We start from the raw sequence: 14,724 nt of genomic DNA on the forward strand, positions 1-14,724 counted from the left end.
TATATAACACAACTGTTTTAATTTCCACATAAAATTTTAATTGACCAAAAAAAAACCAATTTATAAAAAACAAATTAAGTTTCAAAAAATCAAATATTCATGTATGTAAAATTAAAATCAATACAAAACTACAAAAGTATAAACAAAAAATAAAAAAAAATATCTTGAAATTTAGATTTATGTTTATATTAACTTATTGAAATTTAATATAAGATATTTAACAAGAAAAAAACAAAAAATCTAATAGACAATTTGAAATTTAACATTAGATTTATATTAAGGCTACAATATTAGTTAGACGTTTCTTTATTAAAACAATCGAATTGACATATTGTTAGAAACTAAATTAGAACAAAAGTTAAAACCATAATATCTTTTTGATTTGTAATTTGATTTGTAAAATAATAGATAAATTTGACTTAATAAAAATATAAAAATTAATTATTTTTAATCTAAAAATGAATTAAGCATTTTAAATATATTTAAATTATTTATATATTTGTGTTCCCGTCCGTAGGACGGGTTTACCCCTAGTTAATTTCAAAAGATTCGTTTAATTCAACTAACATTTATCTATTTCTTAAGAAGATTCTTATAAGAAAAAGCAAAGAACTATGGAGTTAAAAATATAGAAAAGAGCAGAAGTCATTAGCTCTACCGGAAATGATCTTATTCATTGTGTCAGAGGTTTCTAATTCGAATAACCGGTTGAACGAAACTAATATTACATGATACGGCTCGGGCTTGAAGGGGAAATATATGATTTGAACCTGAACTTCCTAGTAATTTGAAAAAAGAGATTCTTCAAAAAAATAGTAAAAGAGTGTCAAAACGAGCAATTAGGCCAACCACGTAAGTGGAATGGTAAAGCGTGACATGAGCCCCTAGAAAAATTCCGTTACGTTAGTTACCAATCTTATATCATCAAAACAAAACCCATCAACATTTTTCCCTTCAAGTATAAATTAGATCACAAAGTTCAAAACTTTCTTTAAAAATCAATGCTTATTAATCATCTGCTTCTCATCAAAGCCAAAATAAAAAAAAAAATGAAAATTTTGCTTTGCCTAGTAATGCTCTTTCTCCTCTTAGACGGTTTCGCAACCGCACAAAATCTCATTCAAGATTCTTGCAAAAAAGCTGCAGCTTCAAACCCGAAAATCCAGCTCGACTTCTGCGTCAAGACCCTCGAAGGTAACCCCCAGAGCAAAGCCGCAAAAAGCCTCGCGGACTTGGTCATGGCGTCGACCAAGAACGCTGCCACCAAAACGACCAGCTTGAAAGCAATGGCTGACAACCTTCTCAAGGGGGAAAAGTTCGCAAAGGAAAGTGAGATGCCGTTACGCGACTGCCTGGAGCTTTACACTGACGCTACAACTTCCTTAAACGAAGCTTTGACGAGCGTTCAATCGCGTATGTACAAAACCGCCAAGGTGGGTATGAGTGCTGCAATGGATGCACCGAGCACTTGCGAAACTGGATTCAAAGAAAGAAAAGCGCCTCAGGAATCTCAGTTTACGAAAGACAATGATGTTTTGACTCAGACGATTTCGATTACTTTAGCTTTAACAACCATGTTGAAATGAAAATGTAATCTAACACATATATTAAAATTAAATAATATTTGATGACATACTTTAAGAGTAAGCAAACTTGCTCACTGTAGAAGCAATGTTCATAGCCTCTAGCCTTTTAAGAGTCTTGAACAGAGAACAGAGTGATATCTGCATATGTTACAAATTAAAGAAGCCTTAGAATAAACCAAAATATTTCTGAAGTTGAGTACCAATGTTGACAAACTTGGTGGTTTTTACAAATACAATTTCCGGTTTTATATGTGTGTTCAATCCGGTTAAGAAAATCCAGATCAAACCGAAACTCAATTTTCTTTCAAAATCTATCTTTGCATGATGAATCCAAAACTAGTCCCTAGCTAAACCGAAAATAAACCGGATTAGAGACCTATCAAGTGGTACAAAGAGTAACGAAGACTAGTTTATGTTTTCTAACATGGGTGCAATGTGAAGCACATCGTTACTATCTTCATCTTCTTGAATCTTCTGATCGTCATCATCAATGCGGTTGAAGTTATTACTTGCTGATGAACCCAACAAGAAAGGTTTAGCCATAGGAATAGCATTTCTTTTATAGTTCCAAACCACCATCGATGTTTAATCCTAAGGCGATACTAGTCCATTCTCTCCAATAAACTTCTTCTGCTCCTCTAACGTCTTCGGCTCATCCAGCGTCGACTACTCCATCAGAAACTTCTCATGCTCTGGCCTCCAGTTAGCTGGAAAAGGCGAGTAATTAGCCTCCGTAACAAGAGACATTCTTGTGTAAACAAGCCCATCAATAGATTATAGACTCAGCAGCAAGACCCATTCTCAAGAGGTTGTTATACTTAGGTGACAAACTCAATAAGCTCTTTCCTCAACGTTGCATCATATGACCACACGTACCTAACGTAATCCATTTTCCTAGACTTGTTAGGACCGCTCGTCGGAACAAACTCAGGCCAAGAAGTGTTTCCTTTTGATCACCTTCTCCTCCTTTAGGGCAATTCCATGTAACAGAGATTTTAGAAGGACGGTAAACCGGTTCTTGTTGCAGAGGAATCGATGACTAAAGACAAGGCTTAGATGTGAGTGACGAATTGGGCCCGGCCCAACAGTCCTTTGACTAAAAAGCCAACAGTGCCGGTTGTTTTCCATTATTTCTGAATTATGATAAAGTCAACCGTGTTGTTCAAAAAAGATAAAGTCCACTGCTTTAGTGAAAACATGTTATAATTCTTGGTTCTCTCCGTTAGCTAACAACTGGCATATAACAGAAATTCAAATATTTTACAGAAATTGTAGAGAAATTAAAGAGTATTTTTCCTGAATATTTTTATGTTGTTAATGTGTGTGTCTTATTAATGTAGAATATGAACTCCTAGGAAACTACAAGATGGGCCACTAATGGGCCAAAGCCTAGTAAGTATCTTTTGGATAAACATCCATCAGAACCAGTCAGTTCATAACACTTCCCCTGGATGTTGAATCCATCTTGAGTTCGCCAGATACCAAATCCTTTTTGGGCTCGTGATACACTTTACCAATTACTTGGTGTTGCCTCATTAAAACCTTACCAGGAAAACTCAGTGGGATAAAACCATGGTGAAGGAAAAAGAGTACAACATGTATCACTTCCCCTGATTTGTACCTCCGTATATGCTCTTGAGGTTGACGCATGAGTAGACTGGTGGTAACTTCATGGGCGCCAAGTCTCTGAGCTAGTCTTCTAATGTGCACGTCCTAGACTGATAGGAAGGTCTCATGGACGTGGTGCTGTTGTAGACATGGTAAAGAAAATTTCCGATGCTGAATCTCCATTCTGCATTCAAGGACTTGGGCTTTTTCATCCTCTGGCCAACGTGTGCATATAACTCGTCTGAGATCTATCCATGTATGGATCCAATTTTTATAACCTGTATCATAATCAAAAACAAAACCAAACAAACACATCTTTGGGTTTGGTTAGTATAAAACAATCTCAAACATAATAAAAGGATATTTCAATCCTGTCCCATTGCCTTTATATTTGAACATAGTTTAAGCTTAGTTCAATGCTTATGTTCGGATGTGTATGGCAAACACATTAAGGCAAGGCGCCAATAGCACCTTTGGCAAGGGACGTGTATGGATTTATTTCCAATGCCTCATGGTCTGATCATTAACAACATATATGATCATATTGTACTCTGAAGTCATTTAGATGTATAGTATTAAGTTTAGACTTAACTATGGTTTCACTTGTGAATATTTACATATGGATGTGCCTTGAGTCTTTCTAGACTAAGGACATATGTCTTTGTCCAATCTAGGATCAGAGGATCCGTGACCAATCTTAGATGGTCTTATGACCATGTTTGTCCTTAAGACAAAGTGGGTCAGTACTTGGACCGAGTGAAAACCATTCGACCATGAGTCTTACATTGGCTTGTATCCAGACTAAGGTACAACTTCTTTTTCCTTCTTATGACCTAATGAGTCTATGTCCGGATCTAGGGACTATGGGACTATGTTACCATATAATGGGGTGAGCCATATTTATATAGTAAACATTTAGATTCAATGAACCTTATAGACTTCACACAATGGTTCATGCCTAATGTTTTGTCATCTTTTATATATGCCTTATTGATGCACAAGGATTTCATCTCTAAGTATATTTAAGATACTTACTTTGTAATCCCAAACAATCTTTGTTTGTCCCAAACTTAATCTTTCCCAAAACATTCATTTTAATGATTTCTTTAGATAGTCTTTTGGGAAGTGTCTACAGAGGTTCCTAGGATATTTTTAGATCATTATCATACACTTATACACTTTAGTTCTCGAGAAGTTGTTGCATTTGGCAACTCAATATCCTCTGAGACTTTCATTTCTATTTATTATCCAGTGGACTTATTCATAGTCGGTTTCTACATCCTTTAAACCGAAAATCTAATATCTTTTCTTATGGCCAGACTTACTAGGAATCTAATCGTTTGTTGCATCCACCACAAGGAGTATGTCTCCTTTATAATTGATTCCTGGTCTTTGTGAGATCCTTGTGCATATGGTCGTGCCTTATACTTGGCTATCTCACCATGTTTGATTTCTTTTACTCACAAAGAATCATTCCTGTCCAACTGGTTTTCTGTCTAGAGGTGTCCGAACTATAGGACCAAAACCTCTCTTTCTTTATGAACTTAACTCCACGTCTCCTTATCCATTTGATCTTAATCTCTTGTTGAATGCATTCATCTATGGACGTGGGTTCATGATCCTCATTAATAATCTCATGTGCTACATTGCATGCATAGTATATAATTAATCTCGAGCTCGTTTGTTCCTTTGAGTCCTAGACATGACTTAACTCTTTGAGGTTTCATTGTAACCTTTAATACCCTGAAGCTTGGCGTCCCAAGCATCATTAGGTACCTTAGGTACAACCATATCTTATGGTTTCCTCATCCGTGGCCACGGCTTTTAGGTTTGTCCATCTTTGGATCGACTATGTCTAGGAGTCCCTCATCCACGGTTTCATTTGCACCTTTCTATATTTATACGAGGAATCTTATCTTTGGAATTCATTGGTATATCATGTTTTCAAAACATGTCTTAGACTTAGTAGCAACCTGATTGTGTTCTTCTTGAACATCAAACGAATTTGGTGTATTCATAGCTGGTATAGATGACTTAGTCATTCTATTCGGGTAATTGGAATCTGGCAATTGTTTAAGCTAGCTTTTGTATACTCTTCTGGACTTTCTAAGTCTCATTCTCTAGTCTGAGGATCTTGCCAATATCAGGATGTTTTGATTACATATAATTTCATTTTATCCAGCTTATTCTTTTCTCCCCTTGATGTTGGATGTTTGGATTCACTGAGGTGACTATCCTTGTACCTGGCCTTTAATCATCCGTGGTTGGCTCAAGGTTCTTATGAGGGAACTTATATCAAGTCATATCCAACATCTATTCCCATCCTCTCATCTTATATTTCTGTGGTGGAGCGATAGAATTTATAAGTGGCACTTCTTTATGTGCTAAGATGAGGTGTGTCTGGCCTTTGACCCGTTTCAATCAATGGGATGGGTATCAATATTCACTTCTGTGTGTGTATGTCTATGTAGAATAAAATGTGGGTTTTTATTCTTATCCTTCCCCCATGGACATATCATTCATTCTTAAAATACTTTTAGAATGTGAATCATGTAAAGATATGTAGCCTTTTTAGGCGATTTTTCTTTATGTTCTTGTCCTTTCATTGTGAATATTCGTGTCCACATTGAGTCATGAAATGTTTTCTACATTCTCCATGATCATATAATGTTTATCAAACCCTTTGGGACGTGAGCACTTTAATCTATATTCACTTGGACGTTTTGAAGTAACATGTTTTCCTTTATCCTTAGTTTTAATCCGAATGGGATAAGTCTATCTTTATTCTTGTGAACTCGTTGATGTTTCAATATTGTGTATGTCCATGTTACATGAAATGATTAACACTTACCCCCATGGACATATCATATTTGGATATTTTTAGACGTGAGTTCACTTAGCTTTTACCATTATACAATCTTCTTTGGGCGGTTTTTATTTAAGGAAACACTTTGTTTCTTTTGCCCATGGATTCATTATGAATCTATCCATTCATCAATTCTTAAGTCTTTCACTTATAAGAATGATTATTGTACACGTCCTCTCTTTGTGTACATAGCCTCAAATGTGAATACAATGCACACGACCTCTATATTGTACACGTCCTCTCTTTGTGTACCTTTGAGGCAATAGGATATTTGGTCGTGGATTTTGTGTCTTAAGATGTATGTGGTTTGATCCACTGTACATCATAAGGGTATTCACATGAATGAACGTTTTGTTTATGATATAAAAGCTTTCATTTATTGATTCTTTCAAAGATAGCAACCAAAGGAAGTGAATAATGTTTAAAGGAAAATAATAAGGTATGAAATAACTAAGTAAGAACACTAAGGGCTTGATGTCGAGTCATCATGGTGATCTATTCTCTTATGCTTCACTGGATTAATCTTTCTTGTGATCCATCCGACCACACTCTCCTTGATTCATGAGAATATCTTTGACAATTTTCCTTCATATTTCCGAACCATCTTTGCTTTTCTTTTAAAGCTTTTATGATAAAGAACAGCTAGATACTTGGGAGTTCTGCATCTCTGTTCCGAATGGATTTTCAGTCCACAATTATTGCACAACTTAGACCATCCCCCACGTTTATATCCTCTCTTGACATGGTTCATTTCTAAATCAGCCTTGTCGGTTGGTAGTGAAATAGCCAGTGGCAATGGAGTTGATCCCGTAGTCTTTCTTTCACTACTGCTCATTAGCAACTCATGATTTTGCTCAGCTTGCAACAATCTTGCTATTAGAGATGCATAGGTGGTGAAGCCCATCTCTCTATATTGTTGTAGTAACAATAAGTTGGTAGGGTGAAAGGTGGAGAATGTCTTTTCCAACATATCTTCATCAGTCACTACCTCACCACATAGTTTCATTTCTAAAACTATTTTGAGTAGTGCAAAGTTATATTCTCCCACAGACTTATAGTTTTGGAATTTGAGGTTGATCTATTTTCGTAAAGCTTTGGTATGTATAACCTCTTGGATACAATTTCTATTCTCTAGATTTGTCCAAAGCTTTGAGGGATCATCAGTCAGATATAGACTTTTGAGTTTTTTCAAAAATATGATGGCGAGTGTTCAGGAGTCCTCTTGCGATGCTATCATCTGTGATGCATTCACTGAGTTTATTAGACTCAAGTGTGGTTTTAATATCTTGTGCCCATTGCACATATTGCAAGTAGTTTTCTCCTGAGATTATGATGGAGGAATTCGACATCTGAAATATTTAGTGTTTCATAACTTAGACCTTAGTAATATGTTCCGAGGAACTGATTTTAAAATCTAATTTTAGAGAAGTTTTCCAGAAAATTCTATAAAAAGAAACATTCTCAAAATGGAAACTTTCTAAAAATGGAAACTTTCTAGAAATGAAAACTTTCTAAAAATGGAAACTTTCTAGAAATGGAAACTTTCTATCTACCAAAATAGGGTTTATAATATCGATTGGTTTAGGGGTTTATAAACTGATTTGGTTTAATGTTTTCACAATTCAGATTTGGTTTTTATAAGTTCATAAACCGGTTTAGATTAGGGTTTAATAATCGGATATGGTTTAAAGGATTTCATAATCCGATTTGGTAGGGTTTTATACAAAATTTTAATTTCATAAGTTTTATTGTTTGAATATTAATCGGTTCATTTTATAAAATCTAGTAACCTAACGATTTGATTTAAATCAAGCAAGAACAATAGTTCAACTTAATTCAAATCGCAAACCTCAAATTTCATTTTATAAAATCGGTTTCAAGTTTTCAAAATATTAACCAAGTTCTATCAAGTAATCAAAAGAAGTTTGGATTTTGTTAACTTACCTTAAACTCGATCGATTTTGCTCCTTGGCTTCTCTTTAACCTCAATGGGTCTGACTTTATTTTCCTTAAACAAATTGATCAAAGAGAAGTTTGCAGCCTTAGGTTTAGTTTCTGATTTTGACAGCACGGCTTGTAGCTGTCGTAGAGAACGCGTCTGATCACGGATTGAGGTGAGGTCTTCGGCGTTGGATTCTCCTCTTCAATAGCTTCAAATTGATATGTCGCACGTTTTCTGGATCGTTACGGTTTGGGAGAACGATCGATTTGAAGTTGAGTCAAAATTAGGGTTCTTGTGCAATTGACGGCGCGCACTAAAACAGAATTTGGCGGGGCGTCTGAGATCTGAGCGACGCGAGGTTTCCGGCTATGGATTCTTCTCTTCAAGATCTTCAAGTTGGTATGTCGCACGTAGTTTGGATCGTTATGGTTTGAGAGAACGATCGATTTGAAGTTGCGTCAAAATTAGGGTTCTTGAGCAATTGATGGTGCGTACTAAAATAGAGCGTGTCAGCGCGTCTCAGATCGGATCCTCGCGAGGTTAGCGGCGCTGGCTTCGTCTCGTCGAGATCTTCAGATTGATAGGTGGCTCGCCGTCTAGGTCGTTACGGTTAGGGAGATATGATTGTTTTAAAATGCAGCTAGTTTTTAAGGTTTGGATGACCTACGAATTTTGCTAGGGTTTTGAGCTTAGCTCGTGCTGATAACGTGTTGTTAATATGTGTGTCTTATTAATGTAGAATATGAACTCTTAAGAAACTACAAGATGGGCCACTAATGGACCAAAGCCTAGTAAGTATCTTTTGGATAAACATCCATCTGAACCAGTCGGTTCATAACATTTCAAAAATTGTAGAGATATTTAGAAGATTTTCATTATCACATGGTAGGAACCTTGCAATCTCGGAAAAGAGAAACGAATCTTTGCATTTCCTAATAGATGATGAGGCTCTACGCTATGCATCATCAACAATAACAAAAGCCATCGTCAGGAAAATGAAAAAGAGAATTAAAAACCTTTTTGTAATAACCAAAAGAAGAAAGAAGAGATTTACATCATAAGAAGAAGGAACATGAAAGAGTTTAAAGGTGTACCGACAGATGTACACAAAGAATCAAAGATTTGGTAAATCCTAAAAAGATACCCAATGGTGTTTGGTTGTTGGTTGGCTTAATGCTTCTTTTGTCTGTTGCTTCTTTCTTCTTTCTCCTTTCTCCCATAATAGAAAAATATTAAAAAATCAGATACTGAATATTTTGCTTTTGATTCCCTTTCTCTTTCCTGTATTGTTAGAGATCAGCAGAATTAAAATAATTGTAGTTAGGAGGAGGAAGCTGAAGCTGTCACGTTACGGCTTTATCAACCCTTTCACTTTCAAACGTTTAAACCCACCAAAATGATGCTCATCCTTCATCATCATCACGTCACTTTGCTGCTCATCAGTTTCTTTTCTGTTTGATATTACTAACACCACTTCTTCTTCTTGCTTACTAATACTATTGATACTAGCACTACATCTTCCTTCATGGTAGTTCTGCGGTCTCTTCAATCTTTTAAGATCCTATTCTCATATATAAAGAAAAGATAAACTTCAGGGTTTGTTTAATTCATCACGACTGTAAGAAAAGAGTAAATAGTAGTATGTGATTTTCAATACCTGATGATGTTCAGAGTCTCTTGTCTCCAAAACAACTGTTCGGTTTTCCAGTTTAAATGAACGGCGTTTGACTCTGAAACTCTCGGAATCAGAACCGTCACTTTCCTGATCCGTAACTATGGGTTCATCTTTAACCGCAGAGAAGAACCGAGTTTTCTTGTTACTGCTGCTTGCTACTTCTTCTAGGAGCTTAGAATCACTACTGCTACTACAGTTAGGAGCTCGTCTATTTACCTGCTTTTGTAACCAAAACAGAAAATCAGATATTTTAGAAAGAGACGGCTAAAGAGTGTTTGTGTTGTTTGCTGTTCTTGGTCAGAAACTTACGTAATCATCAGTAACTGAGGAGATACATGGAGCATTTGCTTCGTAGCTCGTGACAGGATTTCCAGGTGTCATCTCTAACTCGGTGTTGAAGTCAAAGTATATAGTGGAATACGGTGAATATCCATCTTCTCTTGCAGCTGCAAGTGTGATTGACGACGATGGATATGTGTATAACTCTTCATCAGTTGTAATCATATCTGAAACTCCATCTTCTTTCTCAAACTTCTCTGCAGCAGCTTCCAGGGCTTCAATGTTATCCCTCAAGAAAAGAGTACGTGTTGTCCCGCATGGAAGGTCAAGCTTTTTAACATCTAGACAATGATACAATAACAACATCAATTAAAACAACAGTAGTGACGGATATGTGTTGATGGAAACAGCAGAGGAAAAGCTTTACCATGACGGAGACAGACGGGATGTGAGTAGCAATGGCAGTTTATAAACGCCAAGTAGCAATCCCGTTTACACATACTGCATACGATGGTTCCATATGTATTTGAAACAATCCCTGTGCATAATCCTGACTTCATTAGAGACCATCGAGCCAGATGAAGAAAACGAATCAGATGTACAAACGCAGTCTTGATGTTTCGTTGCCCTGACAATTCCGTAGGCGTAAAATCAAGATTCTCGGGTTTGGAACTTGAATTTAAGAGCATTGCTTCTTTGCAAATCAATTCTTCATGAGGAAGCAATGGCAATCTGTTTAGATGAGCATACCGGCAACTAGCAATAGCTCCAAAAGGAAACCAGTCACCCATTGCAAAGTTCACTGCCTCACCACAGTTAAAACCTACAATATATTTACAAACACAACCGCAAACCAGATGAATATGATATCAACTCTCTGGCCAATAAAGATATAAAAATTAAGAAATGTATTTTGTACCGTGGCTGAAACCAGCATGATAAGCCCTAGGGAATGTAACAACGAACTCTCCAGGTTTCTGTACAGCCTTGTACACCGGCACATCATGATCCAACAGAATCTTTGGTGGGAATATAGTAGTCTTTCCTAGAAGCACATCAAAGGCTCCATCCTCTCCACTAGTTGATAAAATATCATCATTGTACACATACTCTCTGACCACCTTTTCAAATTTTAGAGCTGCAGATCCTGGAACACCATACCACGTTTTTGATGCTCCACAATGCTGATAATTGATGCTGTTTTAAGGAGAAGGGTGAAGGGGTAGATTAAGACACTTTAGATGGCCATCCTTTAGTAACCATATACTTGAGCCAAGATATTGATTAACTTACCTGTACAAATAATGGTCCTCAACATGCCAGGCAAACATACTAAATAGCATTCCGATGTAAAGCATGGGTTCAGTGACTCCCTGAAACAAGAAAATCCAAAATTAAGAGAGGATAAACAGAAAATTCTTAGGTTACCTTAAAGTAACTGCACTACTTCTCACATACCGGTATGGATGTTTCAAGAAGGCGCAGGATAGACTTCCGCAGCCTTGAAACTTTCTGAAAGCAGAGACAGAAAAGAAATATAAATACCAAACTTAAACAACCAGGCATATGTTTTCTTAAATGCATAACAAAAAAAAAAGACACAAAAGGTAAAGTTGAGGTAAATCAATACATTCAAGTTCCAGTTGCTGCTTCCTAGCGGGTCACCTGGTGCAGATGAAAATGCGCTACCATCTACATCACACGCATACTCAACTGATTCAGTCTTGCCACACAAGATTTCCTTCCAGAATTCTTTCTCCAGGAATGAGTCGGGCAGAGAGCCACCACTGCAATATCTACGTGCAAATACCTTGTTGGCCATTTTTTCATAATCGCGAAATGTATAGTTCCTGATAAGTTAACAAATAGGTAAATACAAACTATAAGGTGAAGGTATGGAGGTAAATAATTCAGGGATAAAAACAAACCTCCCACTCATGAAGAATGTAACTTTATCATCAGAATCCCACTCAGCAAGTCGGAGGGGTTGTACTCTGGTAGTGAACTTAAAGTTTGATTTCTCTTTCATCAGCACAGCGCCTGCTGGAACTATTGCTGTCAAAGGAGATACGACCTTACAAATACCTGCAAAAGACGTTGGAAGAATCAGAAATTGGACATTCGTTTTCACTTCATACATTTGTTAGCTTATATAGAACAAGACACCAGTTAACTGCTTCAACTAACAGATGCAGGCAATAAATTAATAAACAGGGGCCTACTCCTACAGCACTGATATTGAGATTTCAGCTTTTGGTGACAGCTTTACCATATTTTGAAGCTTCTGGGAAAATCTTCTGCAGATAAGTCAAAGGATCCTCAAACTCATCCTTAGTTGGTCTGTAGACAGGACATTCCGGAACCCTCTCGGTCCACTTAAGATCATCCGTCTCAAACTTGTCCACTTTCTCCTTCAAAAAGGCACCCTTAGCAGAAGTAGGTACTGCGCCACTAGAAGTTACACGTAATCTGATTCCACGTGACGCTAAAGATGGTCTCAAAGCATCACCACCACTTCTAGCCATTGTGCTGAAGTCTACTGTTTCATTGACAGAGTCTGGTCTCATCTTCTGAAGCCTTTTACGTTTCAGATATTCTAACCCATCTTTAGCCTCTTTGGACAAGCAACTCCTCCTTTCCGCCTGCCAAAAAAACCAAGTGTCAGCAAGTAGTACTTGCTCATAAACTGCAAGTCATGGATGTACAATTGGTCCACCATTCACACTAATAGATACAAAAAATATTAAACTCCCACAAAAGCTAAGACACATAAAAGTGAACACAGAAGTTAGGAACAGTCAACACCTAGAAGTTTGAAAAGGCATAAAACATTTTTCACTACCACATAACGCCTTATCTCTTTGACCAATACCCTAGAAAGTCAACTTTCAACACCGTCTAAGAAAGCGCCCATCGACAGCTTCCTCTACAACACACAAATCGTTTGACCTAAAAAAGAGATATAGATTCGTCGCAATTTCAACAGAGCTCATCAAATCTGAGTTTCACACGTGTGAGCTAAACAAGAAGACACGTGTGGGGGAGATTATCCTCCATTGATGATGAAATCCCGAAGCAAAAAAAAACGTTAAATCAAGATGAAATTCAAGCAATGTAAGAGATCTGAACCAGCGAAATCGATAACAACGAAATTCACGAGAGGCTCAAGCTATGCGAAGGAGAAAAATTGATTTGATTTGGAAAACAGGAAACGAGAGAGAGGGGAAATCAATCTCACCATAGCATTCCGTAACCTATCTCCGTGAGCCTCCGTTTTTTTCTCTCTCTACGCAAAACCAACCGCAACAAAAGCAACGAACGAAATAACAGAAGGCGGAAACCCTAGATCACGATCTAGAGCAGCGCGTTCAATACAAAGCCTGGCATGCAAAACACCACGGCGAGCCACATTCTACGAAAACGCCTGCGAAACGAGTCGGGACCGAGTCAAACGCGGGAGATCCGAATCGCGTTCAAAGAAGCATCGAAAAATCACAACAGCATACACTATCCACGAGATGGAAGATATGTGTATATCGAGGTGGTCTCGACGGGGAACGGAATCTGTTCGTCGGTTAACGGCTGGTGGTTATGGTTTTTTTCTCCGGCGTAGAGGAGAGAGAAACTGTAGATGCCTAAAAGAGGACCGAGGGAGAGAGAGAAAGGGGATGAAACTTGGAAAACCGGAAAAAAAAATTTGTTAGGAGAGAATAATGTATAGTTTTATACTGTAAATATTTTTTAATATTTTAAAATAAAAATAAAAGCTGTAAATAATTAACAATAAAATCAATGACACCGTAATTTTAAAATAAAAATAAAAGCTGTTCGTATAATAATTAAAATAAAATTCAATAAAGATAGGTGGATCCGGAAGGTTCCGATAATACTTATCAACCCCCCCCATTGTGTATTTAAATAAACGCTCGTAACGTTTTCCGTAATTGTTGCGGTTGGGATTGTTTTTCTTTGGTGGCCAGCTCACAAAATATATTGGAGTATTATTCAAGAGAGAGAGTGTGATATATGTGATTAATTTATAAAGTGCAACTTGTTCTTTAGTTTAAGAAGCTGCAAATATGGTGGAATAAAGCATTTATTTATAATGTATTAAAATTTACATTGAATATAATGAGATTTTACGCAATCCATCAAAAACAGATAAAAATTAAAAATAATAATAAATCTCCATTTTTACAATATAAGGCAAACTAATGAGTGGATAAATTTGTTAATATTTTTTTTCTTTTATAATATTTCCTTCTTCCTATGTTAGTTATTTATATAATTAAATTATGACATATCCTTTCATATAAGGGTATATTTTTTGTTTAAACTTTTTCAAAAAAGAATAATTTATATTTAAAATTTTGTGTAATCATATTTGAGTTTAATATTAATTTATTTGATAGAATAATCTCTTAATAAATGAGATACATTGTTAGACCAAACATTTATCAATTAGACATGATCTTATTTTAATAGAAAATATTTATCTAGAATATTTTTCTTAAATGATTAGTAAATTTCTTTAATAATTATATTAAAATAATTGGATTAAACCTATATTAATAGGTCATTTCCTAATTTAATAGAATTGATTTAAATTTGATTTCTCTTTAAGTAAAATATATACAATTTGTACGTTGAAGTGATTTTTATTAAAATAACAAATTACATACTATTCAAACATTTGTTCAAAAATGTTTTTTTCAAATTCTGTTTTATCAAACTTTTAATTTTAAAATGTATTTAGAAGATTTTTTCT

General features: G+C 36.1%; 2 protein-coding genes across 3 annotated transcripts; one reads left to right on the forward strand and one right to left on the reverse strand.

The window, feature by feature from the left end:
- Positions 1–949: 949 nt before the first annotated feature.
- Positions 950–1,633, forward strand: LOC108810733 (pectinesterase inhibitor 12-like). Its single transcript, XM_018582819.2, has one exon. It carries the CDS (start codon positions 1,002–1,004, stop codon positions 1,584–1,586), a length of 585 nt encoding a protein of 194 aa, XP_018438321.1. The 5' UTR covers positions 950–1,001; the 3' UTR covers positions 1,587–1,633.
- A 7,277-nt stretch (positions 1,634–8,910) lies between these two features.
- Positions 8,911–13,671, reverse strand: LOC108813508 (lysine-specific demethylase JMJ13). Of its 2 annotated transcripts, none has more exons than XM_018586084.2 (11): positions 13,195–13,671; positions 12,226–12,598; positions 11,885–12,041; positions 11,587–11,806; positions 11,415–11,468; positions 11,250–11,329; positions 10,876–11,153; positions 10,384–10,779; positions 9,987–10,297; positions 9,660–9,896; positions 8,911–9,563 (listed from the first exon to the last, which is right to left on the reverse strand). In XM_018586084.2, exons 1-11 carry the CDS (start codon positions 13,195–13,197, stop codon positions 9,351–9,353), a joined length of 2,322 nt encoding a protein of 773 aa, XP_018441586.2. In that variant the 5' UTR covers positions 13,198–13,671; the 3' UTR covers positions 8,911–9,350. The 2 variants fall into 2 exon arrangements, with proteins under 2 accessions (XP_018441586.2, XP_018441587.2); XM_018586085.2 differs by having other exon boundaries at positions 9,660–9,893; positions 13,195–13,669.
- Positions 13,672–14,724: the final 1,053 nt, after the last annotated feature.

This window comes from Raphanus sativus, chromosome 6 (assembly GCF_000801105.2).
Source record: "Raphanus sativus cultivar WK10039 chromosome 6, ASM80110v3, whole genome shotgun sequence".
NCBI lineage: Eukaryota > Viridiplantae > Streptophyta > Magnoliopsida > Brassicales > Brassicaceae > Raphanus > Raphanus sativus.

What these genes read in the sequence shown, in the direction of transcription:
- LOC108810733 (XM_018582819.2), top strand. Translation starts at nt 1,002, where the DNA reads ATGCTTATTAATCATCTGCTTCTCATCAAAGCCAAAATAAAAAAAAAA.
- LOC108813508 (XM_018586084.2), bottom strand. An exon ending in GAGGACCATTATTTGTACAG is followed by an intron (nt 11,154 to 11,249) that starts GTAAGTTAATCA and finishes TCCTTAAAACAG; the next exon opens with CATCAATTATCAGCATTGTG. An exon ending in GAGACTCTGAACATCATCAG is followed by an intron (nt 9,564 to 9,659) that starts GTATTGAAAATC and finishes ATATGAGAATAG; the next exon opens with GATCTTAAAAGATTGAAGAG.